Raw genomic sequence first — 26,902 nt, 5'->3', positions numbered from 1 at the left:
GGTGTGTGAGAGAGAGAGGGAGCCAGTGTGTGTGTGAGAGAGGGAGCCGGTGTGTGTGTGTGAGAGAGAAGGAGCCTGTGTGTAGGTGTGTGTGTGAGAGAGAGAGGGCGCCTGTGTGTGTGTGTGTGTGAGAGAGAGAGAGAGAGAGAGGGCGCCTGTGTTTGTGTGTGAGGGAGAGGGAGGGCACCTGTGTGTGTGTGTGTGTGTGAGCAAGAGGGCGCCTCTGTGTGTGTGAGAGAGAGGGGGCACCTGTGGGTGTGTGAGAGGACACCTGTGTGTGTGTGTGTGAGAGTGAGAGGGTGCCTGTGTATGTGTGTGTATGAGAGAGCTTGTGTGTGTGTGTATGAGAGAGAGAGCCTGTGTGTGTGTGTGTGTGAGAGAGAGCCTGTGTGTGAGAGAGAGCCTGTGTGTGTGAGAGAGCCTGTGTGTGAGAGAGAGCCTGTGTGTGTGTGAGAGAGCCTGTGTGTGTGTGTGTGTGTGTGAGAGAGAGAGCCTGTGTGTGTGTGTGTGTGTGTGTGTGAGAGAGAGCCTGTGTGTGTGTGTGCCTTTGTGTGTGTGAGAGAGAGCCTGTGTGTGTGTGAGAGAGAGAAAGGGCACGTGTGTGTGTGTGAGAGAGAGAAAGGGCACGTGTGTGTGAGAGAGAGAAAGGGCACGTGTGTGTGTGTGTGAGAGAGCAAGGGCACGTGTGTGTGAGAGAGAAAGGGCACGTGTGTGTGTGTGAAAGAGAGGGCGCCTGTGCGTGTGTGAGAGAGAGAGGGCACCTGTGCGTGTGTGTGTGAAAGAGAGGGCGCCTGTGTGTGTGTGCGTGTGTGTGTGTGTGAGGAGAGAGGGCACCTGTGTGTGTGAGAGAGAGGGCGCCTCTCACCCTACCCAACTTTTTAAAAATCTTTTTTCTTTACTGTTTTCACTGTTTCTTCCTGTTCTTCTCTGTTTTTTTTTTTTGTCTGCGTTTGCTTATCTTTTTTTATTGTCTTACGTTTTGATTTAACTTTTTAACACTTTTTGATGGTATTCTCTCTTCCCCCCTCCTCCTCCCTCTCTCCCCTCCACTTCCTCATTCTCTCTGGTCTCTTTTCCCCTGGCAGGCAACAACTGAGATCCCTTTCCCTGGGTAGGGACCCCGCAGCAGCAGGAACTCCTCTCGGGCTCAGGCCTTAGGCTGACAGCGCTTCCTGGGCTTGTGGATCATTGCAGTGGCTCTTCCCATGTCCAGTTCTGCCACAGAGTAAGCAGCTCCTCACTTGGTCCCACCACAGAGAGAAGCAGCTCCTCACCCTGCCCCACCGAAAGAGATGCATGGCTAAGCTGTGGCATGCTGACGATGACATCACTATGTTCTGGCAGCTCTCTTCCTCCTGAGCTTACAGCGCCTGCATGGCACCGAGACTCGCCATTTTTTTTCTTCCCTGATTGGGCAGCCAGTGGGCCTCCCCTTGAGGACTATTCAAGCCCCCCCACTTTGCACACTCTTGCCATACTGAAGTGGCGTATCCCAGTAGTGGCGTGAGATTATACCACAATCCAGGAACTGGCACCGAGCTGAGCAAACCCCTTTCCATTGTACAAATATAAATAATGCTGATGGTTCTAAGTATCTCTCTATGTGTCAGTTTTTTCTCCTTTCTGTCTCTCTCTTTGTTCTCTGTGTTTCGGTTTCTCCGTTTTTCTGTAGTAGCATGGAAACCTTTTTCTGTAGGAGAAATATCACAGGTTGTACAAGAGAGCAGCACCTCTGGGCTCCCTCAGACAGTTAAGAGTATGCCTGTGGGGCTGGGCTAATCTTGCCATAAGCATGCCAGCAGCTCCACCGGGCCCATTTCAATATAAGATCTCTGCCAACTGTGGCAGACTAGGCTCTCCATACGCACACCAGCAGCACTGCATATCTATCTAAACGTGAGCACACAAGCATCAGTGCCCACATAGGCTCACTGACAGCGTCAGACTGAGTTCACTGCATGCCAGCAGCAGCACCCAACTGGACTTTGTTATAGGCATGCTGATATGAGCACCAGGTCCATCTCAAGATGATCACGCTGGCAGAAGCACCAGCTGGACTCACAAGCACACCAGCAGTAGCACCAGGCTGGTCTCGTCATTTGAATGCTAAGGTTTCAGTTACACTGTCTGGTTTCCTATCCATGGGTAAATGTGATCTTTGCAAGTTTGTGTGCTTGTTGCAGCGCTTACCTTACATAAGAACATAAGTATGCCATACTGGGTCAGACCGAGGATCCATCAAACCCAGTATCCTGTTTCCAACAGTGGCCAATCCAAGTCACAAGTACCTGGCAAGTACCCAAACAGATAAATCACAAGCTACTATTGCTTATTAATTACCAAAATAGCAGTTTATGGATGTTTCCTCTAAGAACTTATCTAAACATTTTTTAAACCCAGTTATACTAACTGCTGTAACCACATCCTCTGGCAATGAATTCCAGAGCTTAACTATGCGCTGAGTGAAAGAATTTTCTTCGATTTGTTTTAGATGAGCTACTTGCTAATTTCATGGAGTGCTCCCTGGTCCTTCTATTATCCTTTCATTATTTTGTAAAATTCTTATCATATCCCACCTCAGTCGTCTCTTCTCCAAACTGAACAGCCCAAACTTCTTTAGCCTTTGCTCATAGAGCAGCTGTTCCATGCCCCTTATCATTTTGGATGCCCTTCTCTGCACTTTCTCCAGTGCAACTATATCTTTTTTGAGATGCGGTGACCAGAATTGCACACAGTATTCAAGGTGTGGTCTCACTATGGAGCAATACAGAGGCATTATCACATACTCTGTTTTATTTGCCATTCCCTTCCTAATAATTCCTAACATTCTGTTTGCTTTTTTGATCACCACAGCACACTGAGCCGACGATTTCAAGGTATTATCCACTATGATGCCTAGATCTCTTTCCTGGGTGGTAACTCCTAAGATAGAACCTAACATTGTGTAACTACAGCAAGGGTTATTTTTTCCTATATGCATCACTTTGCACTTATCCATATTAAATTTCATCTGCCATTTGAAAGCGCAATCTTGCAGTCTTGCAATTCACCACAGTCTGCTTGAAATTTAATTTCTATATATAATTTTGTGTCATCCGCAAATTTGATTACCTCAATCATCATACCCCTTTCCAGATCATTTATAAATATATTAAAAAGCACCGGTCCAAGTACAGATCCCTGAGGCACTCCACTGTTTACCTTTTTCCATTGTGAAAACTGACCATTTAATCCTATTCTCTGTTTGCTGTCACTTAACCAGCTTACAATCCACAAAAGGACATCACCTCCTATTCCATGACTTTTTAGTTTTCTTAGAAGCCTCTCATGCGGGACTTTGTCGAATGCCTTCCAAATACACCACATCTACTGGTTTACCCTTGTCCACGTCACCCCTTCAAAAAATGTAGATTTGTGAGGCAAGACTTCCCTTAGATAAATCCATGTTGGTTGTGTCCCATCAAACCATGTCTATCTAAATATTTTGTGATTTTATTCTTTATAACATTTTCCGCTATATTTTCCGGCACTGAAGTCAGGCTCACCCCTCTGTGGTTTCCCGGATCATCCCTGGATCCCTTTTTAAATAAAGGGGTTATATTGGCCATCTTCCAATCTTCAGGTACTTTGGATGATTTTAATGATAGGTTACAAATTAACTGAAATAGGTCTGAAATTTCATTTTTTAGTTCTTTCAGAACCCTGGGGTGTATTCCATTTAGTCCGGTTGATTTACCACTCTTTAGTTTGTCAATCATGCCTACCACATCTTCTAGGTTCACCATGATATGGTTCAGTTGATCTGAATTATCGCCCAAAAAAACCGACTCCGAACAGGTATCTCTCAAACATCCTCTTCAGTAAACATCGAAGCAAAGAAATTGTTTAATTTTTCCACGATGGCCTTATCTTCTCTAAGTGCCCCTTTAATACCTTGATCGTCCAACTGACTGCCTCGCAGGCTTTCTGCTTCGGATATATTTTTAAAAGTTTTTATTGTGAGTTTTTGCCTCTATGGCCAACTTCTTTTCAAATTCTCTCTTACATTTAACTTGTCAATGCCTATGTGTTATCCTATTTTCTTCTGATGGATCCTTCTTCCAATTTTTGAATGAAGATCTTTTGGTTAAAATAGCCTCTTTCACGTCACCTTTTGCCTTCCTTCCACCTTTCTTAATGTGTGGAATACATCTAAACTGGGCTTTTAGGATGGTAATTTTTTTTTAACAGTGTCCACGCCTGTTGCACACTTTTTACCTTTGTAGCTGCTCCTTTCAGTTTTTTCCTAACTATTTTTCTCATTTTATCAAAGTTTCCCTTTTGAACGTTTAGTGCTAGAGCCATGGATTTACTTACTGTCCCCCTTCCAGTCATTAATTCAAATGTGATCATATTATGATTACTATTGCCAAGCGGCCCCACCACCATTAAGAACATAAGAACATGCCATACTGGATCAGACCAAGGGTCCATCAAGCCCAGCATCCTGTCTCCAACAGTGGCTAATCCAGGCCATAAGAACCTGGTAAGTACCCAAAAACTAAGCTTATCCCATGTTACTGTTGCTAGTAGCCACACTAACTGAACTAACCACATCCCCTGGCAACAAGTTCCAGAGTTTAATTGCGCGTTGAGTGAAAAAGAACTTTCTCCGATTAGTTTTAAATGTGCCACATGCTAATTTCATGGAGTGCCCCCTAGTCTTTCTATTTTCCGAAAGAGTAAATAACCGATTCACATTTACCTGTTCTAGACCTCTCATGATTTTAAACACCTCTATCATATCCCCCCTCAGCCATCTCTTCTCCAAGCTGAAAGGTCCTAACCTCTTCAGCCTTTCCTCATAGGGGAGCTGTTCCATCCCCTTTATCATTTTGGTAGCCCTTCTCTGTACCTTCTCCAAGGTATTAAAGGGGCACTATATCTTTTTTGAGATGCGGCGACCAGAATTGTACACAGTATTCAAGGTGCGGTCTCACCATGGAGCGATACTGAGGCATTATGACATTTTCCGTTTTATTTACCATTCCCCTTCCTAATAATTCCTAACATTACCTCTCTTACCAAATCCTGCGCTCCACTGAGAATTAGATCTAAAGTTGCTCCCTCTTTCATTGGTTCCTGAACCAATTGCTCCATAAAGCTATCATTTATTTTATCTAGGAACTTTATCTCTCTAGTATGTCTTGATGTTTCATTTACCCAGTCAATATTGGGGTAATTGAAATCTCACATTATTACTGTACTACCAATTTGGTTAGCTTCCCTAATTTCTCTTAGTATTTCACTGACCGTCTCACCATCTTGGCCAGGTGGACGGTAGTATACTATCACTATAGTCTTCCCCGTCGCACAAGGGATTTCTACCCATAAACATTCGATTGTGCATCTAGTCTCATGCAGGATGTTTATCCTGTTGGACTTTATGCCATCCTGGACATAAAGCGCCACACCGCCTCCCGGGTGCTCCTCTCTGTCATTGCGATTTAATTTGTACCCCAGCATAGCACCGTCCCATTGGTTGTCCTCCTTCCACCATGTCTCTGAGATGCCAATTAAGTCTATGTCATCATTCACTGCTACACATTGTATTTCTCCTATCTTACTTCTTAGACTTCTGGCATTAGCATACAAACATTTCAAAGTGTGTTTTTTGTTTGTATTTTCATTCTGCTTTTTAATTGATAGGGATAAGTTAGAATTTTTTAGCTCAAGTGAGTTTTTAATTACAGGCACTTGGACTGTTTTTCTTATTATTGGAACCTCTCTGTTGGGATGTCCTAACTCTAATGCTTTGAAGATACCTCCCTCCGAACCATGTGCTACTGAGTGAGTGTCTGCTTTCCCCCTTGTTCTAGTTTAAAAGCTGTTCTATCTCCTTTTTAAAGGTTAACACCAGCAACCTGGTTCCATCTTGGTTACGGTGGAGCCCATCCCTTCGGAAAAGACTCCCCCCTTCCCCAAAAGGTTCCCCAGTTCTTTACAAAACTGAATTCCTCTTCCTTGCACCATTGTCTCATCCACGCATTGAGATGCCAGAGCTCTGTTTGCTTCTGGGGATCTGCGCGTGGAACAGGGAGCATTTTAGAGAATGCTACCCTGGAGGTTCTGAATTTCAACTTTCTACCTAAGAGCCTAAATTTGGCTTCCAGAACCTCCCTCTCACATTCTCCTACATCATTGGTGTCCACATGTACCACGACAGCCGGCTCTTCCCCAGCACTGTCTAAAATCTTATCCAGGTGCCCACCTTCGCACCAGGTAGGCATGTTACTAGGCGATCCTCACGCCCACCAGCCACCCAGCTGTCTACATTCCTAACAATTGAATTGCCGTCTATGACGGCCGACCTAACCTTTCTCTCCTGGGCAGTAGCCCTGGGGGAGACATCTTCAGTGTGAGAGGACAATGCACCACTTGGAGAGCAGGTCCTTGATACCAGGTTGATGCTTTCTGATCATGAGACCTTCCTCCTGCAAGGCAGCACCTGGGCTGCCAGACTGGAGTTGGGACTTGGCTACTATGTCCCTGAAGGTCTCATCTATATCCCTCTGTCTGCCTCATCTCCTCCAGGTCTGCCGCTCTAGCCTCCAGAGTTCGGACTCGTTCTCTGAGAGGCAGGAGCTCTTTGCATCGGAGGCACACGTACAATTTCTCACTGGCGGGTAAAAAAAATCATACATGTGACACTCGATGCAAAAGACTGGGAGACCCTCCTCTTGCTGCTGGACTGCTGCCTTCATCTTAAATTTGTTCAGTTCCTAGTTAAGTGTTAGGTTGCTTTGGGAGTAGGAATGCGCACAATTAGGGTCCTTTAAATGTATTAGTGTATTCACTATATATCTGGTAGTGACCTACAAGGGAATGATCAAACTCTTGATAAGGTGTGGGAAATTTCTGAGTTTAAGTTAAAAGACTGATTTGACTTTTTTTTAAATTCTTTTTTATATAGTGGTAAACCCTTCCGCCTGCAGCCAGGGAACATGTCTGTGCTGAGGAGTGCGCTTATTATAAATAGCACTGCAACACTGACCAGGGGACATCGGTAGTGCCAGAAGACAGCAACTGGCGTGGCATTAAACCATGGCCATGAAGGAGAATTACAGAGAGAGGGATACCACTTAGCCAAATAATTATAGAGGAATCTGTGCCTATAGCAATGGTATTAAACTTTTATAGAGTGTCCTCAACAAAAGAGAAGTTGCATTGGGCTCCTCCCCAAACACTGAACCCACTAATCATGTCTTTATCTTACAGACGCCAGTTAACAAGAATGTAAAACACTCCCTTGGGGAAAAATATTATGCATGCTCTATTGACTTAATAAAACCGTTTGCTAGCTTGGCTTTAACTTTAAACTAATGTAACTGGAATGGAAGGGAGGAGTAGAACCAATGCTATAATTAAATCAATGTATCATCCATCAGCTGCAAGGTAAAAATAAACAATATGCAGACAGCCTCAGGTAAGAGGGAGATCTCTACTCTCTTTAATATGCACATCGATGCTACTCCTGAAAATCCTTCTCATGCATCCGCCTGCATGCCTGATCGATTAATTAGGATAAATGTGATGGGAGATGAAGAATGCAAGGCCCTGCTAGTCTTTCCACAGATTTAACTTTTAACTTGATTTCTTGCTTTTCCCTCCTTTCCTCACCATCTAAGGATCCTCTGAGCTTGTTCCGTGCTGCGGGGCATGACATTTCAGGTTCAGCCGCATTAGCCAAAAAAAAAAAAAAGATACACTCCCCAGGATTTTTAATGCATAATAATCTGAATTTCCTCCCAAACTGGAACACCCAAAAGAGAGAAGCCATACCTGACAACTTTGGGGTTATGTTCACCCTGGGCCTGATATAATAAAGCATGAATAAAAAATGTGAGCGAAAATTTAACTCACGCTTTCTTTAGTCACATTTAAAAAACGCATGCTAACCCGAATATGTGCACTGAAGATATGCTTAGCATGCATAAATGACATATGTACATAAAACATATCTTCTGCACACAAATAAAGTCTTCTGTACATAAAGCTTGCTGTATCCACATAAAATATGTAGCCAAAGCATATTCTCTGCACATAAAGCATGCTGTATGGGCTGAAAACTTGATTTGTGCACACATCTGGATTACAGGACACCCCCCCGCACCATGAACAGACGCTAACCTGAGGACCTTTACTCCAGCTCTGACCAGGCGTTCCATTTCCAGCGTTCAGAAACCCCAAGTTAAGCATGTGTGCGTCTCTGCGTCGGGGAGTAATAGCTAATAACCTTCATTAAGCTGAATTTTAAATTTGAGGACATTCATTTGTACGCACAGGTTCACGTAGGCTAGCGGGCACACCTTTTGTGCACAAAAATTCTTTGCTGCATCAGGAGTAGTCTGCGCAAAAGAAAATGTGCACACCGCCTACTCAGCTTATTACCTCGGGGCCCCTGAGATTAGTGGTGGGAGAAGAGGAAGAAATGGAATCTGTGTAATATCTTGCTTTTTCTCTTAGATATTTCCTCCCTTCTTCCTACGCTTCCTCCTCACCGCCGTCTCCCCCCTTCCTTCCACCGTTCTCCTCCTTCCCCTGTGTAGCTTTTTTTTTTTACCTACGCAAGGTCGGTTTGTGTTCCTCTTCCTTTTTATGTGAGCGAAACCAAGTTTTCTTTCTCTCCAGCCTCCCTCTTTCCTCTTTCTTCCCTTTCTGCTTTTACTCTGCTCTTTATCTGTCCCCAGACTCCCCACTCTCTTACGTTTTGCTCTGCAGTCTTAAAACTCGTTGACTGTGAGGGGCAGTAGTGAGAGGAGGCGGGGGGGAGCACTTGTTTCTGTTCATTTGTTTTGCATTCTTGCATGGCTGATCAGCAAGCTGTGAGAGAGAAGCATTTCCTGGCTGCCCCCGCAGTCTTGTACCACCGGCACCAGTCACTTGCCCAGGGCCAGTTCTTCCATTAGGTGAACTAGGTGTTGAGTTTGTGGCATAGTGTGGACTCTTGGTCGCAGTGGTGATGACCCCCTCCCGTGGGGAACCAAAGCGATAGGCTAGACTCAGAAAGCAGACACTGAGGAGGAAAGCTTTATTGTACTGCTGTAGATAGATGATACTTGCACAGGAATGGATAGCACTGTAGTCCAGCGATATTCCAATAAGCTCAGACAGTCTCAGATGTAGATGGTCTCAATTGGATGTTGCAAGGTTGGTAGTGTTCCGCAGAGCGGGGTAAGCCGAACCTGAAGGGTGGAAATGGAGAGCCGGAGCATAGAGGTACTCACAGGGAGGCAGGGCAGGAATCCTCCTTGGTAGCAGGTGAAGGAAAGGACCCGAGGTCCGTGGTGCAGGATACCCTGAGCTGGAAAGGCCCTCGAGGAGTGAGTACCTAGGAGCGCTGAGGGATCCTGAAAAGAAGTAGATAAGACCCCGAGGAGCAGTTGTCTTAGGTTAGGTAGTAGAACCCCGAAGGGTAGATAGAAGCGAGAGGCCCCCGAGGAGCGGGTCCCCAGAGCTTCTGCAGGAGCGAGGAATCCAAGCGAGCAGCTTAGAAGCGATCAGAGTAGCAAAACGGAAGTCCTTGCTAACTCGTTGAATTGGAGCGGAGCGGAGGCTTAAATACCCGGAGGTACTGACGTCATGTGGTGGGGACGCCCCCGAGGTTCCCGCCATGATGTATTGATAAGCGTAGGCAGCGTGCGCGCGCGCCCCCTAGGAGGCCACAGGAAGGAGCATGGCGGACAGGGACGCCCATGCTATGTCGGAGACGCCAAGGGTTTCGGCACTCAGCACTGGAGGCAGCCATCTTACCCATGGAGGAGAAGAAAGGTAGAAAAGAGGTGAGGCAGAGCAGTCGCAGCCATCTGCGACCGACAGACGCAACACTAGGTGGTCACATAGGATGCCAGAATATTTATGGGGGGACTGGTGGAGGGTAGGTGGAGAAAGAGAGGGTGCTGAGCAGGTGAGGATGGGGTGGAGAGAGAAAGAATTCTGATTGGGGATGGAGATAGGATGCTGGGTAGGGAGGAAAGAGACTGGGGGGTGATGCTGTGCTGAACAGGGAGTGAAAGGGAGAAATGCTGGAGGAGAACTGGGGGGAAGTGAGGAAATTTTACACAGGAAAATAGAGAGCAGGTATTCTAAGCACTGTGGACTGAGGGCAAAGGAAGGGGGATGCAGGACTTGGTAGTGGGGGAGAGGTGAATGCTAAGTGGGGCAAAAGAGGGAGATGTGCCTGAACTGCTGCTGATAGTCGGGTATGTACGGGGAAGGATGCAAGATTACTCTTTCTCTAGGCCTGCACTTGCCAACCATCAATTTTCAGTTGCCATTGGCCATTTATCTTTCCAGAGGGGCTCAAAGTAAGCCAGAGGAGCTCCACGTGTCCTGCAGAGGAGCCCCTGAGGGAAGCCTGGAGACTCGATACAGAGAGCTCCGTGTGTCCCCAGCACAGTGGCCCCCGAGGGACATCTTGTGCCTCGCACAGAGACCCCCGAGGAATGCCTGGATGCTCAGTATAGAGATCTTCATGGTGCCCCACACAGGGTGCATCTGGAAGATGCCTGGGGATTCAGAATTCAGAGAGGTCCTTGCGTTTTCTCCACAGGGGCCTGAGGGGAAACCCAGGGGCTCAATGCAGAGAACACTACCTATCCCAGTTACATGATTCTGGAGTTTGTGGTTAAAACTGTAAGCAAATTGTTTCATAGTGCGTATGAATAAGTTACAATACTGATGTTTTGGAACCTTTATCGAGCCTTCATCAGGTTCATTTGTAGAGATATAGATGCACGAGAGTGAGTTTGTGTGTATCCGGGAAGGCTTTTATGACATTCTTTTTAAAAGCAGTTGTATAAAGAGGGCTGGGTGATGTTGGGAATATCTGATTTGTATGTACAGTGCATCCTTATTTATAAAGAGAGTTTGTGTGATGCTGGGATGGTATGTGGAAATGATAAATATATTTTGTGCTTATACATAGCTTATCTTTTGCTCTGGGAATTACTGCTTTTGGCTTTGCAGCTCTGGGAAATGGATGAGAGCCAAGCATACTGAGAACCAGCCAAGGTCAAGGCACGATGCAGAATCTTTCCCAGTACAGCCTTTTCCACATCACAGCCTGTAGGAGAAAAGGCTCCTCTGGCCGCTTGGGCTCCACACCATGTGTTAGAGGCAGAGGCTTGAGGAGTTGCCAGCAGAGGGCGGTCTCTTGTCAGAATTTCCAATGCTAGTGCTCACTGATCAAGATACTTTCATTTCTCCGAAATGTCTGTCTGTGTGCATGGCGGTATTTGTGCTCGGCTCTCGGGTTAATGTCCCCAAATTCTGTGCATGCCTTGACAAGAATGAGCCTCACTCGTAAGCCAGGGTATGTTGAGTCTGATCTCAGTCTCTTAAATTTACTGCTAATGCCCTTCTTACTACTTGTATTGTGCCATAGAGAGCTCTGTTCCACAGTTTGTAAAGTGTAATATGTACAGGAATGATATTGTGGGGCATGTGGTGTGTCAGGTGCTGGGGCATTTTGGAATCTCTTTTGGAACTTGTTTTGAGGGGATTTTATAGAGTTAGGTGCTATGGAGGGTTGTGGGGGGGGGGGGGGGGGCAGTTTAGGGGTGTATGTAGAAGCAGTGTGTTATAATACCCTTCTCTGGTTTGCAGACTATTCTGAAGGAGGGGTTGCTGATGAAACAGACGAGTTCCTTTCAGCGCTGGAAGAGGCGTTACTTCAAACTGCGGGGACGCACCCTCTACTATGCAAAAACTGCCAAGGTGAGAAGCAGAGAGACAGATGTACACAAGTGTGGGGATACGTAGGGTATGCCGTGCTGAGACAGGACAAAGGTCTATCGAGCCTTGTGTCCTTCCTCCCAGCAGTGTCCAGTCTGGGACACACGCACCCAGCTAGTCCGAGTACAACCTCTGTTGTGCAAAGATCCTTGCAGTGGAACATTTACTGTAGTAGCAGTAGTAAGGGAGGAGAGCACGTATGTAAGATTCCGTGGGCTTCAGGGCCAGCTGCGTGGCTGACCTGACATGGTCCTTTCAGCATTGCTGTAATTGTATTTGCATGGCACCAGAGGGTGTACTGGTATGAGATGTACACAGTGACCGAGGTGAGGTCTTCAGTGAAAAGATGCAACGATGACAGAAGAGCAGAGGCAAAGTGCTGTTTAAGGCAGGTTTAGATACAAATGGAATGAGAAAGGAGTAGAGATGAGAAAAGCAAGGGATTATTTAATAAAAGAGCAGTAGTGGAAAATGACTGATGGGGATGAGATGGGGGGGGAGGGGGGGAATGGAAGGACAAGACAACATTCTTGTGAGGAGTGGAGTAAACAGTTCATAAGATAGATGTTGATGAGAGAGAGACTGAATGGCTGGAATTTGGAGATGTTTTCTCTGAAGCTAGTGAAGCTGGATGAAGATAGAAGTGTCGTGAAAAGACAGGTGGCTGATCAAAAAGATAAGGTGCAATAACATTCTATATGAGCTTCAGGGATCCAAAGGTAGAAGATGGACTCCAGGAGAACACAAAAATGGACAGATATAGAGGTTTTGAAGACTGAGATGGCAAGATGTAGTGACAGAAGAGATATGAGGAGAAGAAGAAGTGATAGAAGACTAAGGATGAGTATAAATGAAGGTTAAGAAAAGATAGGGAAGGAAGTTTGGATGCAGGTCAAGTGAACTGGGCATCATTTTGGGGAAAGGGAGTCTTTTCTGAAAGGATGGGTTCCACCTTAACCAGGTCTGAACCAGGCTGCTGGCACTAACTGTTAAAAAGCAGATAGTGCAGCTTTTAAACTAGATAATGGGGGAAAGCTGACAGTTGCTCAAATGTGCATGGTTCAGAATGATGTATCTTTGAAGGATACTAAGAGAAGAGGGAATTTAGGGTATCCCAGTAGAGAGGTTGCTATAAATGCTAAAGTGGACCAGGTAAATAAAATGTGGCGAGATTCCAAATTACCCCTGTGAACTGATAAGCAAGTTAATACAAACAAAAAACATAGTTTGAAATCTCTGTATACAAATGCTAGAAGTCTAAAAAGTAAGAGGGGAGAGTTGGAATTATAGTATTGGATGAAGAGGTAGATATAATTGGCATCTCAGAGACCAGGTAGAAGGAGGATAACGAATGGGACACTGTGATACCAGGGTACACATTATATTGAAATGATTGGAGGGATCAAATTGTTGGAGGGGTGGCACTATATGTTAAATGTTATGGCCGCCGGCCGCAGCAGTCCGCGACCGGGGCCGACTGTCATGGCGGCCGGCCGCGGCGGTCCGCGGCCGGGACCTGGCACTCACCCGTGGGGTCGGGCCTCCACAGAGGCTCCTGCTGGTGCAGGGAGCCTCAGAAGATGTTCCCCGTGCAGCCAGGGCCGATGTGCGGCCAGCCGCAGGCCTCTGACTCCCGCTGTGGCTCCGCCCCCTTCTCAGACTCACTAGGGCCGCGCGCGCGGCTGAAGACAGCTCTTAAAGGGACCACGACAGGAAGTGTCGTGGCTCCCTTCTGCAGCACTTCCTCTGGATTTAGTATTTAAAGGCAAGGTCTGCTCCTCAGACCTTGCCTTAGTATTGAGGTCCTGCTTGGTTTCTGTGTTCCTGGTATCCTGGTTCTTCGTCCTGCTTCTGTTCTGTCTTCCTCGTTGGATTGCTTCTTTTGGACCCCGACCACTGGACTGCCTTGGACCACGCTTTGGAATTCGACCCTTGGACTGGCTTCGGACCACGCTTTGGACTTCGACGCTTGGACCGGCTTCGGATCACGCTTTGGACTTCGACCCTTGGACCGGCTTCGGATCACGCTTTGGACTTCGACCCCTGGACCGGCTTTGGATCGCTCTCTGGTATTGACCCCTGGACTGGCTGCGGACTACTCTTGGGACTCCGAGTCTTGGACGACTATTGGATTTTCTTCAGCTTCTCTACTGAGACTACGTACGACCTGCTGGAGGCGCCAGCCGTCTGGAACCCACGACCTGCAGGAGGCGCCTGTATCCAGACCATCTTCTATCCTCAGGAAGTCGCCTAAGTCCCAGTGGCCGTGTCCCTATGGGCTCCTCCTGGGGGGACCACGTGCTTCCAGGGTGAAGTCCGATCCACATCTACAACAGGCCTCACCATCTGACGGTAGAGATTGACGAGGAGTTCTTCCCTTGACGGCAGTACAGACTCTACCTCAGAACAAGGGTCCACGCTCCAGGTACTAACATTAAAATGGGCATTGAGTCAAACAGGTTAAAAGTTCTGCAGAAAATAAAATGCAATGTTGAATCTTTATGGGTAGAAATTTCAGGTGAAAAAGGGAATAAAATAACAGTGGGGGTGTATTACCGTTTACCTGGCCAGAATGAACAAACAGACAAATGCTAAAAGAAATTAGGGAAGGTAACAAAATCAGCAGCACGGTAATAATGGGGATTTCAATTATCCCAGTATTGACTGGCTGAATGTCACATCAGGACATGTTAGAGAGGTAAGGTTCTTGGGTGAAATAAATAACTGCTTCATAGAGCAGTTGGTTCAAGAACCAACATGAGGGGAAACTATTTTAGACCTAGTTCTTAGTGGAATGCAGGATTTGGTGTGAGAGGTAACAGTATGGGAGCCACTTGGCAATAGTGATCACAACATGATCAAATTTGATTTAATAACTGTAGGGAGGACATTAAAGAAATCTGCCATAACAGCATTTAACTTTCAGAAGGGGTGACTATGATAAAATGAGGAAAATGGTTAGAAAAATCTTAAAGGAGCAATTGCAAAAGTTAAGAGTTTATATCAGGTATGGACAGTTTTTAAAAATACTATTTTGGAAGCCCAGACCAGATGTATTCCACACATTAGAAAATGCAGAAAGAAGACTAAACAACTACCGGCATGGTTAAAAGGTGAGGTGAGAGGGGCTATATAACTAAAAGAACATCTTTCAAGAAATGGAAGATGGATCTAAGAAGAAAAGAGGAAACAGCATAAGCAACTGGCAAGTCAGATGCAAAGCATTGATAAGAAAGGCAAAGAGAAATTTGCAAAGAAGCTTGCATGGAGCAAAACTCGTAATAAAAACGTTTTCGGGTACATTCAAAGTAAAAAAGCCTGCAAGGGAGTCATTTGGACCATTAAATTATCAAGGAGTATAAGGGGTACTTAGGGATGACAAAGCCATAGCAGGGAGATTAAATGAAGATGTAAGAGAGATACCCATGCCAGAAATGATATTCATTGTCGACTTGTTTCAATGTAACGCCATAGCTGCGACTGTTCTGTTTCAATGGAAACTGATATGATTTGATATTTTTATCAAGAAGTCGGTATATAAAAATTCTAGATAAATAAATAAATAAAGGCAATGATTCAGCAGAACTAAAACAAATCTCAATGAACCTGGAAGAAGTAATAGGGCAAATTGACAAACTAAGAGTAACAATCACGTGGACCACATGGTATACATCTCAGAATAATGAAAGAATTGAAAAAAGAAATTGCGGACCTGCTATTAGTAATGTGTAAACTATCACTAAAATTGTCTATGGTACTTGAAGACCGGAAGGATGCCAATGTAATGCCGATTTTTAAAAAGGGATCCAGGAAACTGCAGACTTGTGAGTCTGATGTCTGTGCCATGCAAAATGGTAGAAACTATCATAAAAAACAAAATTGCTGAACATATTGATAGGCATAGTTTAATGGGACAAAGCCAACATGGATTTAGCCAAAGGAAGTCTTGCCTCACCAATCTTGAAGGTGTAAATAAACGTGGATAAATGTGAGCCAGTTGATATAGTGTGTCTGGATTTCCCTGGATTTCCCTAATGAGAGACTTCTTAGGAAATTAAAAAGTCTTGGGATTGGGACATCGTCCTATGGTAGATTGTGAACTGCTTAAAAGAAAACAGAGAATAGGGTTAAATGGTAAATTTTCCCAATGGAGAAAGGTGAATAATGGAGTGACTCAGGGATCTGTTCTGGGACCACTGCCTTTAATATATTTATGAACGACCTGGAAATGGGAACAGGTGATCAGATTTGCCAATGACACAAAATTATTCAAAGTTGTTAAATCAAAAGAGGATTGTGAGAAATTGCAAGAGGACCTTGCAAAACTGGGAGACTGGGCATGCAAATGTATGTGGACAAGTGCAAATTGATGCATTTAGTGTAGAGTAAGTCAAAATATAGCCACACAATCAAGATTCCAAATTTGGAGTCACCATTCAAGAAAAAGATCTAGGCCTCATCATTGATAATACGTTGAAATCTTCTACTTGGTGTGCAGCAGCAGCCAAGAAAACAAATAGAATGCTAGGGATTATTAGGAAAGAATGGAGAATAAAACAGAGAATATCATAATGCCTCTGTATCGCGCCATGATGTGACCTCATCTTGATATTATATGCGGTTCTGGTCACCAGATCTCAAAAGAGATATAGTAGAATTAGAAAAGGTACAGAGAAGGGCAACAAAAAGGTTAAAGGGGATGGAACGATTCCTCTATGAGGAAAAGCTGAACTTGATGGACCTTTGATCTGCCCCAGTATGGCAAATCTTATGATATTGAGAACAAGATTAGCACTGTGACTGGTTGTACAAGAAGCAGTAATAGATATCCTGTGGTCTGAGTGAGAATAGAGTGGTCAGCTTGGGATTGAGGAGAGAGAATGCTAAGTAGACCCTGTATAGTTTGTTGGTAAGATCTAATCTGGAATATTGTGTCCAATTCTGGAGGCTGGGTCTTCGAAAAGATATAGATGGGTAGAGGCAGTTCAGAGAGTGGCTACCAAAATGGTGCAGAGTGTGCAGCAAAAGCCCTGTGAAATGAGATTTAAGGACCTACATATATATACAGTAGAGGACAGAAAGAGAGGATATGATGGAGGCATTTAGACATCTGTTATAAATAATACACAAGAAGCAAACAATTTCAGTATAATGGAAGTTCTTGAACAAGAGGTCATGATATGAGGATTAAAGAGGAAAGACTCACGAGTAAAATTAGAAAATATTTCCTCATGGAAAGGATGATGAGTTTATGGAGTAGGCTTCTTTTGGAGGTGGTAGAGGCACATTCAATAACAGAATTCAAGAATGCATGGGATAAGAAGATCCTTTGTCATGATGATATGACAGTATAGCCAGATATCAGCGGTGGTCTGTGGAATTACAAAAGGAAGCACATTGGGCAGTTGAGATGGGTCTTACGATTCTTCTGTGCCATCATATTCTCTCTCTGTGTTTCTAAGAGGAGGAATAGAAACAGAAAGATGAAGGGGTTGAGAATGGAGCTCTGGAGGTCATCAGCCAAGGAAGGGTGGATTTGGGTGTAGTCACTATCGGTCTGGAAGTCTGGAGTTTACTGTGCAGTTTGTCAGTTCTGGCAAATCCAAGATAACAGCATAGAGAGGAAGCGGAGTGAACAGCACACACACATATAGGAAAATCACAACAAAAGATTGTGCGGCATATAAGGCTCTGTCGCTCTTACAATATTGTAAATTATATATCAAATTCCTTGCACATTCTCAGTGTGCAAATGTAAAATAAATAATTGTTTGTTTGCTATATTATTGTCCAGTACATTATATGCCACACATTCTTTTGATGTGAAATCCAGGGTAACCACATATAATTACAACAAATGATTATGTAGCATTTGTGCCATTTCCAGTGGGATGCACTGACAGTTCTTTACCACCTCCTGAAAAAGTGAAAAAAGCTCCTGTGAATGTGGAATGCTCTACATAGAATGGGGAAGTTGTTGTCTTTGGCACTTTGGGTTTCCGACTACTTTCCTGGCAGAATAAGTTGCTCCTTATAGAGCACAGCTAGGGCCATCACACAGTTCGGGGCTCACTTGCTACACTCTCCTGTGGCATACTGGTACATTGAAGATATTGATAGCCTAAGGCCACTGTTTGCTGAATTGGGTCACTGCCCTGTAGATTTTCTAGCACAAATTTCTACTCATACAGTTTTCAAAATTAGGTTAAATTACATTTCCACTTAATGTCACTTCCTCCAAAAAGAACCAAGAGTGGTTCACAACATATCAAAATACAGCAAATACCGTACAATAGTATATACAGCATGTATGCCCTTGATATTTCAGGAGTCCCCAAACTTTTTCATGTGAAGGGCCGCATAGAACATTTCAAATCACTGAGGCAGGCAGATGGCGGTGCGGGTCACCTCAGAGGAGAGTTTGCTGAGAGGAGAGTGGGAACACTTTTGGAGTTTGCTGTGTAGAGAAGGAACTACGGCCCTTTTGGTGAGGGGGAGAGCATGTTCACAGCCCCCTACAGAGTCCTTTGTTGGAGGGGTGGATTAATAAATGCCAGGGGTTATTGGCTGTTTCTGGCCCTGCTGCTCTCACCTTATCCCTGGGTTCACTGGTACTTCCCCAGGAGAGGGGAGGAAAATCTGAGCAGTGGGAAAGCCTGGCCAGGGAGGTGTAAGGCCCACCCAGACCCAGGCTGGGCTGCTCACAGTCTGCAGCAGAACAGTCACCAGGCAGTGTGTGTGTGTGCGTCACCAGGCAGTGTGGGTGTGTGTGTGTGTGTGTGCGTCACCAGGCAGTGTGGGTGTGTGTGTGTGTGCGTCACCAGGCAGTGTGTGTGTGTGTGAGCGACACCAGGCAGTGTGGGTGTGTGTGGTAGTGGGGCCAAGCTCTTTCCTGGGGGAGGGGAAGGTCATTTAGCAAAGTTATGCCATCATGCTCCTCTTGAAAACCGGAGTTTCTGTGACGTGAATGTGTCGAGAGGCCCGAGTAGATCCTCCTTGCTCCCCAGAGAGGAGGAGGAAGTTGAGCTTACTGAGAAAGGGCTTCGAAGGTGAATACCAAGGCAGGTGAGACAAGGTGTCCATAATTGGAGGATGCAGCGACCAGGAAGTAACCTCCCTTCTTTTCTGACATCTGAGAATCTATGGGCGCTGGCCATCTCTGCGCGCCCTGGTGGTGTTGCTTTCTGCCCGGAGACGAACAGGCAGGAGTGCTTTGGAGACGGAGCATAGCTTCCCGATGCCGAGGATCCACCTTCTTTTTTTTCTCTAAGGGAAGCTATCTTCGCGGCAAGAAGCCTGGTCTTTCTCCGGGCCTAGGCAAATGTAGCAATAATTGTGACCCTCCGTGATGGTCATTATGTGTCCGCACTCACAGTATTTGAACCCTGGCTTTTTTGACATGTTGGTAGCACTTAAAAGTACTTTTTTTTGGGGGGGGGGGGGGTTCGCTAGTGTAGGTGGAAAAAGATAATAGGCCTAGAAAAAGCTGAGAGAGAAGACACACCTGTGTGAGAGCGTGGAAAAAATAAGACTGAGATTAGTGACATGCTTTGGGCGGGAACTGCTGCACAGGCGCAAGCAGAGCATCTTGGAGAGGGATTTTTGTGTGTGCGCCATCAGTTGACATCACCCAGACAGCAATTCATCCTGCTTTTCGATGTGTAAAAAAAAAAAAAGTTTCACCTTTGATAGTATTCAGTGTCTTGCAAAAGTATTCGACCACTTAAAAAGCCAGCAGATTTGTGTGGATTACAAAGGACACTTACACAGATTGTTCCAGACGGTTTGTCTATTGCAAACCAGCATGCTCTTAAAGAAAGTTTTCAATATCAGAATTCATTATTACTGCAGTTTCTGTAAAACAAAACTAAAAATTGAAAAATGCTGCTTGCATAAGTATTCAACCCCTGTACTGTGGAAGCTGCTTCCAAGTTTACAAAGATGAAAGATATTGCCCTAATAATTGGCTTACAATTGGCCTCTACCTGTGAATTATTTAAAAAAAAAAAAAAAAGTCAGCTTTTCTGGATAAAAGACCCCCTAATTCCAGTACTATAGCTCAGACTGTGAATCTGAAGGAAAGCTGTGAAAATGAAGACCAAAGAGCATACTAAGGAAATTAAGTTATGGACATGCACCAGATAAGAAAAGTCTACCAAACAATATCCAAGTGAGCACTGTTTGATCAATTGTGAGCATAGTTCCCTCTAAGCTGAGTGCGTGAGCGATTTGCTCATACATTTTGGATTGTCGCTCACAGGTTTTACATGGTCGCTTACATACATTTTTCATTGTGCTATATTCAGAAATGCAATGCTAATACTGGCGCTGAAAAATTGTTGGTTTAAAAAAAATATTTGTACACCCTTAGTCACCCCTTGGAGGGAGCATCGATTGTGAGGAAATGGAAGCTACATCATATCACCCACACACTGCCTAGGAAAAGGCCATCCCTCAAAACTCAGCATCCGAGCAAGAAGGAGACTTATGAGAGAAGCCACAGAGGGACCAGAAATCACTTTGGGGCCGATACAATAAATTCGTGTAGAAAGCGGGCGCCATGCAATATTTAAATTAGGGGGTTGCGTCAGCAGGGAGGCGCATCCTTGCTAACAAGAACCCGATTGTTTTTCGTGACTTTGCGTCCGCCGGTAAGGAAAACTGACGCCGAGGGTTCAGGAAGCAAACGCTTGTCAGTCAAGCGTCCGTTTCCTGAATCCGACTGTCTATTTTTTTTTTAAACTTTTTTTGTTTCTTTAATTTTTCATCCTACTTAATATCACAATGATACAAAAAAATGCAGAGAAATGAATTGTGACTTACCATGTTTCCCCGAAAATAAGACAGTGTCTTATATTAATTTTTGCTACCAAAGATGCACTAGGCCTTATTTTCAGGGGATGTCTTATTTTTCCATGAAGAAGAATTCACATATATTGTTGAACAAAAAAATGAACATTTATTATATTCTGAATAGTTGTCTGGTTATGCTGGTTTGTGATGACACTCTCACTCCCACATGCTGTCTTGCTCAAGCACAGGCTCTCACTGTCACATTCTGTCTCTCTCACACACACAGAGGCTCTCACATGCTGTCTCTGCAAACATTCAGGTCCTCACTCCCACACACACAGTCTCTCAACTCATCTCATGCACGCACACACACACACTCTACAAACCCTCAGCCTCTCTCTCACCTCTGGGCCTCCTCTTCGCGGGTCGCCGCAGGATGGGCTCTGCAGCGGCCCTGCTACCGGGCCTCTTCCTCTTCTCGGGCCACAGCGGCCCTGCTGCCGGGCCTCTTCCTCTTCTCGGGCCGCAGCGGCCCTGCTGCCGGGGCCTCTTCCTCTTCTCGGGCCGCTGCAATGATTCGCGGCGGCCCGTAAGCTCTTCTTCTCTTCTGCACGCGCTGATGCTCCTCCCCCTTCCTGCCCACGCGGCTCCGTCAACGTTTACTTCCGGGGCCAGGCAGGAAGGAGGAGGAGCATCAGCGCGTTTGAACGCGATCTTTTTCTTCGGGCCGTGGTGACGTGAGCTCCACCATGGGCCTGCCGATCTGCCTGATACATGCGTGTCACTGACGGCCGCATGAGCCTCCCTGCGCCCGGGGGGCATTGGCTCCCCTCGGGATACCACTGCTCGCGGCGCCCCCTAATACTTTGGCTGGAAACTTTGTACAGTAATTTTAAAAAATAAATAATCACGTGACAGGAGGGACCGGCCCACCGGGGGAAGCCCAATCCCCCGATAGGTCAATCCGCCCCTGTTTACAAGGGATGGCCGCGGACAGGAACATCAGAGTTGGAGGTCTTCATGTCCTGCATGCAGGTGCTATGCAACAAACGGTGAAGCTAGGGGGCAACAGCGGCAGGGTAAAAAGAATCACAGCTGCATGCTCTGGTGTTCTGTGCAACGGGCATGCTCCCAAATAAAAACTTTGCTAGGTCTTACTTTCGAGGGAGGTCTTATATTTAGCAATTCGGCAAAACCTCTACTAGGTCTTATTTTCGGGGGATGTCTTATTTTCGGGGAAACACGGTAATATCACAAAGATATTAAGTAGGAGGCAGTACAGAAAAGCAGTTTTTTCTGCTTTTCTGCACTTGTTTTAGATGCGCTCAGCTATTAACGCCTGCTCCAGGCAGGCGTTAGTAGATGACAGTTAAATGTGTGTCCGAGACACACATTTTTTTTTTTTTGCATCAGGAGTGAATGCCTACTAGCCTCATTCACATGCATTTGTATGTGATGAGCGCTATTAGATTCACTCCGCGTTGGATGCGCGTTGAATATGCGCTAAACCCCTTATTGCATTAGGGGATTGATAAGCGCCTATTCTACCCGCATCCGACTGCAGGTTACCAGTATGCTCGACTGAGTGCACTATATTGCATTGGCCCCTTTGAAAGAGCTACAGAGTTCAGTGGCTGAGGCTGGAGAGGAGGTGTACCAGTTAACCATATCTAGAGCTTTGCATATAACTGGCCTGCATGGGTGGGTGGCTAGAAAGAAGTCATTAATGAAGAAAAACCACATCAAAGCAAGTCTGAAGTTTGCCAGAAAGCATCAGAGTAACCCAGCTAAATGTGGGATAAAGTTTTATGGTCAGGTGAGACAAAAATTGAGCTTTTTGGCCAAAATTCAAAATGCTATGTATGGCGCAAACCTAACGCTGCCCATTCTCCATCCCAACAGTAAAGTATGGGGGTGGCAGCATCATGCTGTGGGGTTGCTTTTCCTCAGCAGGCACTGAGCATCTTGGTAAAACTGAAGAACAGATGGATGGTGCAACATACAGGCAGATACTGCAAGACAACCTGCTTCAGCTTCTAAAAAAAACTAAAACTTGGGAGAAAGTTCACCTTTCAGCAGGACAATGATCCCAAGCACAAGGGCAAAGCAACGCAGGAGCGGCTGAACAACAAAAAGATGAATGTTAGATATGGCCAACTCCAAGTCCAGTTCTCAATCCAATCGAGAATCTCTGGCACTATTGAAAATTGCAGTCCATAAGCCTGAACAACCTGGAGCAAATAAGCCAGCAAGAATGGGCAAAAATCACTCCCAAACAGTGTGCAAAGCTGGTAGAAACTTACCCCAGCAGACTTAAAGCTGGTATTGCAGCAAAAGGTGGCTCTAACAAGTACTAGTCTGAAGAGGTTTGAATACTCATGCAAGCAGCATTTTTCAGTTTTTAATTTTATTTTACAAATAAATTGCAGAGAAATAATGAATTGTGACTATGAAAACTTACTTTAAGAGCATACTGGTTTGCAATAAACATACTGCCTGCAACAATCTGTGTGTCATTTGTAATCCACACAAATCTGCTGACTTTCTAGGGAGTCGAATACTTTTATAAGTCGCTGTATATTTGTCTTCATCTTTCGTTTTGCAGCTTCAGTGTTCAGTTCCTCGTTTCTTGAAAAATCAGGCCATGCTATGGGAAGCAGCACAGAGTCTCTCCCTGTGATCACATCTGATATATTTATAGAACTCAAGTTTCTGCCTGCAGTACCTTATTTGGGAACTTTTTTCATATTGCAGTTTTGGAGACAAATTTTTTTGCCTTCCTATGATGTACAGTACAGATAAAGTGGATTACGTATATATATTTGAACTAAATATCCCAGAACAGATAGTCCTGAGTTAAGAGTATTGATGCCATGGGAGGTGGGAGGTTTTGGTGGAGGAGACGGTAAGAATGTAAGAGAGAAGCCGAGTTGGACTGGAACTGCACCAAGAGATGATATATTTCTAGCCAAGAGATTCTCTCTTGTAATAAAGGAAATGGGCCACACTGCTGTTTGTGGGAATTTAGTTTACGTCACAAAGCTGCTTGGACTAGCTGTAGAGGCCTGGTCTATGAATAGAAAAGTATGCGAGTCTTAGCTACAGTACTGTTATGATCCAGTACCAGATTAATTTGCATATTTTGGTTACCCTGAAAATCAGACCTGAGGACTAGAGTACCTTAACCCATCAGTGCTTCTCCATACGGAGCCAGCTAGGCACTCTTGTGCAGGCTGCATCTATCACTGTCTCTCTGTCTACTTGTCTCCCACCCCAAACACTGGCCTGCTTCTTTTCTGAGCTCTGTAGCCTACCTAGATAAGCAGGGGACCCCCAACTGAGGCTCGTCACACCAGTAGGCCCAGACAATATGCACATAGGTTATGAGATGAAATCCCATTGTGCAACATGAGACAGCAGTGTATAAGTTATTCTAAACATGCCGTAAAGCTGTGACTAAATAGCCCATTCTGATTAGGTCTTAGAAGTCATTTGATTTTGTGGTGAGGTCTGTGATTTTGCGGTTAGAAGAGAGTCTTGAATTGATTACATTTGCTTCACTCCAGAGATTCTAGTAAGAGCCTCAAGGGAAGACTATACTGTTAGCTAGCAGAAAATAAAAGTGAATCTGCCTGTTAATGCGAGCATGTCTATGTCTGCATGATAGTGTGGGGTGTTGGTTTAGAATGTGTGGGTGCTGAATTTGTGCATGGTAGAATAAGGATATACATTCTTATTTTGGATTTGGTTTTAATTACCAGCCTTCCCACATCATTTCAGGTGCAGTAGGTATTTCTTCCCAGAGGGCTTACAATCTAAGTTTGCATCTGAGGCAGTGGAGGGTGAAGTGGCTTGCCCAAGATCACAAAGAGTGTGAATAGGAGAGAAGTGGGATATGAACCCTGGCTTTCAGCCCACCGCTCTAACCTCTAGGCTACTCCTCCATGTGCCGTGACGTAAGATACAGGTTCTGAATGAATGCATGTGAGATAGTGTGGCACTGAAGATATGAGAGAGACATTTAAGTACCTCCAAGGAATAAATGCACAGGAGGCAGTTCTCTTTCAGCAGAAAAGAGGATCTGAAATGGGAGTGGAGATGGGAGTAATCTAAGGAAATATTTCTTTACAGAAAGGGTGATGGATTTATAGAACAGTCTCTCTGTGGAGCTGGTGGAGACCAGGAAAGTATCAGACTTCAAGAAAGCAATGGGACAAGCACAGAGATTTCTGAGGGAGAAGATGGGGCTATAAAGCTGAACAGAAGATGTGGATGGGCTGTATGGTCTTTATGCGACATCGTGTTCTGTATTTCTATATTACCTTCTTGGATTTTGAATACAAATATGACTTTAGATAAGAACTGCAGGTCCATCCCAGTTTGTCCAATTACTTCCCATTGAATGCTGTAGATGCCATTTGATCTAGGATTTTCTTCACTTCTGTTTGGATAGGGATCTTCTTTGTTTTTCCTGTCCTTTCTTAACTCTGCTACTGTTGTGGCCTCAACCATTTTTTTCAGAAATCCATTTTATGCATCCACCACCTCTTTGTGAAATAATATTTTATGTTCTTACTCCTTGGGTCTCCATATTATGAAGATAATATTCTAGGGCATCTATCCACTGGAGTCAATCCCAGTACACGAGATCCTTCAGGAAGTACGGATGAGGATGTGGGAGAAACCTCTCTGTAGCTTCTTACCAGCTAATACATGCAGGACTTGCTGAAGCAGATGCGAGAAGTGGCAGAGCAGCTCCCCCAAAGAGTGTGACGAACTCCAGCACTGGTGGATTAAGGAATGTAATGTGGAAATCACACGGTCAGGTTGATCTTTGATGTTTTTGAAATGGCATCGAGAGTCTCTACTGGGGGGATTGGCGACCACAGAACTCGCCTGACTGTGGACCATAGAACTCCAGCCTGACTGTGGACCACAGAACTCCAGCCTGAAGTCCAGGAGGACTCTTGAGTGCTGTGCACTGTGGAGATGGGGGGTCAAGGAATCGGTGGCACAAATCAGGAAGCAATGTGATGCTTCAGAAGCTCTCTGTGCAGCCGCTCTCGACGCCCTCCTCTGTCAAGGGATTACCCGAGCATGGGGCCAAGGTGACTCTTTTTTTTCCCAGCCCCTTGGTCCCTTGCATAATAAGCTCCCTGTGCTCAAGCAAGGCAGCAGAGGGCCCCCTAAGCTAGAACCAGGGGCGGAATGACCTATGGGAGCCTCGGGCCATGCCCCAGTGGGCCGGTCAGGGCAGTCACGTGACGCTGGTTTCGATTGCAGCGACCCCATGCCCGTGGAGCTGCCACGATGAACGCTCGGCCCGCAGCAGTTGTTCTGGTGGAGCGGGAGCTGCCACCCAGGCTCTCCTGCTCATTTCTGGCTTTTGTTTTTTTTTGTTGTTTTCTTTGCTTTTCCCCACGATCGCAGCCACAGTTCCAGAGGCCAACGCTTCTTTTACTTTTGTCTTTGCAGCTGCAGCTCTATGAGCCTGTAATCTTTTTTTTTTTGGTCTTTGCCGCCTCAGCGTCGCTGATCGCTGTGGGACTGCTTCCCCCTCCTCTGACTACCGCGACAGTGAAAAAGCTCCAGCAGTCTTCCCTAGCGCCACCTCGTCTCTCTTTGCCAAGGAAAGCAGACAGCAGACATCCCGCTGCTGCTTCACCGTGGCTGAACACCTCTCGCTGATTTCTGTTATGCGGTGGGAGGTGCCGTTCTGCTTCTACTTCCTGCTCTCTCTAATGCCTTTATTCCCTCCCTGGCTCAGAAACAGGTGATCACTTCCCCCATCCACCCTTCTACCCCAAGAACAGCTGATCACTAATGTGGCCTCGAAAGATTCCCCACCCCTGCTCTAGTGTGTGTGTATATCTATCTATCTATCTATCTATCTAGGCCTTTATCTCACCTCAGAAGGCTTTTGATTCAAGCTCTGCATCTTTTCAGTAGTCTTTCTCTGGGCTGACCCCATTCTACCTAAATTACTTTGGAGATGTGACCTCCAGAATTGGAATCGCTGCTCCTGATGAGGTTTCCCCGATGAATTGTACAGAAGTATTATCACCTGTTCGTCAAGCTGCCTCTTATGCATCCTGGCAGTGCACTAGTTCTAGCCACAGCCTTATCCTACTGTTTCACTACCATGGGATTTTATTTTATTTAACAGTTTTATATACCGCAGTTCAGGTAACAAAGTTACTAATCACTTCGGTTCACATTTCAACAGATACAATGACAATATAAAGACTAGTTTATAATGTCTTACATAGAACAGGGTGATTTAACTTGGATAAAAACTAATAATGAACAGGGAGAGTAAATTTATATACATATG

General features: G+C 45.3%; 1 protein-coding gene across 7 annotated transcripts in view; it reads left to right on the top strand.

The window, feature by feature from the left end:
- Positions 1 to 26,902, top strand: part of DGKD (diacylglycerol kinase delta) — a 206,032-nt gene that overhangs the window by 10,770 nt on the left and 168,360 nt on the right. For 6 of the 7 annotated variants that reach the window (XR_003858538.1, XR_003858537.1, XM_029615077.1 and 3 more), the window contains exon 2: positions 11,647 to 11,757. Coding sequence is in view for 5 of the 7 variants with exons in the window: in XM_029615077.1 (XP_029470937.1) it covers positions 11,647 to 11,757 (111 nt within the window). In the remaining 2 variants the exon portion in view is untranslated. Of the gene's footprint in view, positions 1 to 11,237; positions 11,354 to 11,646; positions 11,758 to 26,902 lie in introns of those variants that run through there. The other variant, XM_029615079.1, reaches the window with a different exon arrangement.

This window comes from Rhinatrema bivittatum, chromosome 9 (genome assembly GCF_901001135.1).
Source record: "Rhinatrema bivittatum chromosome 9, aRhiBiv1.1, whole genome shotgun sequence".
NCBI classification, from domain to species: Eukaryota; Metazoa; Chordata; class Amphibia; order Gymnophiona; family Rhinatrematidae; genus Rhinatrema; species Rhinatrema bivittatum.
This window is presented reverse-complemented; position numbering and strand designations above follow the sequence as displayed.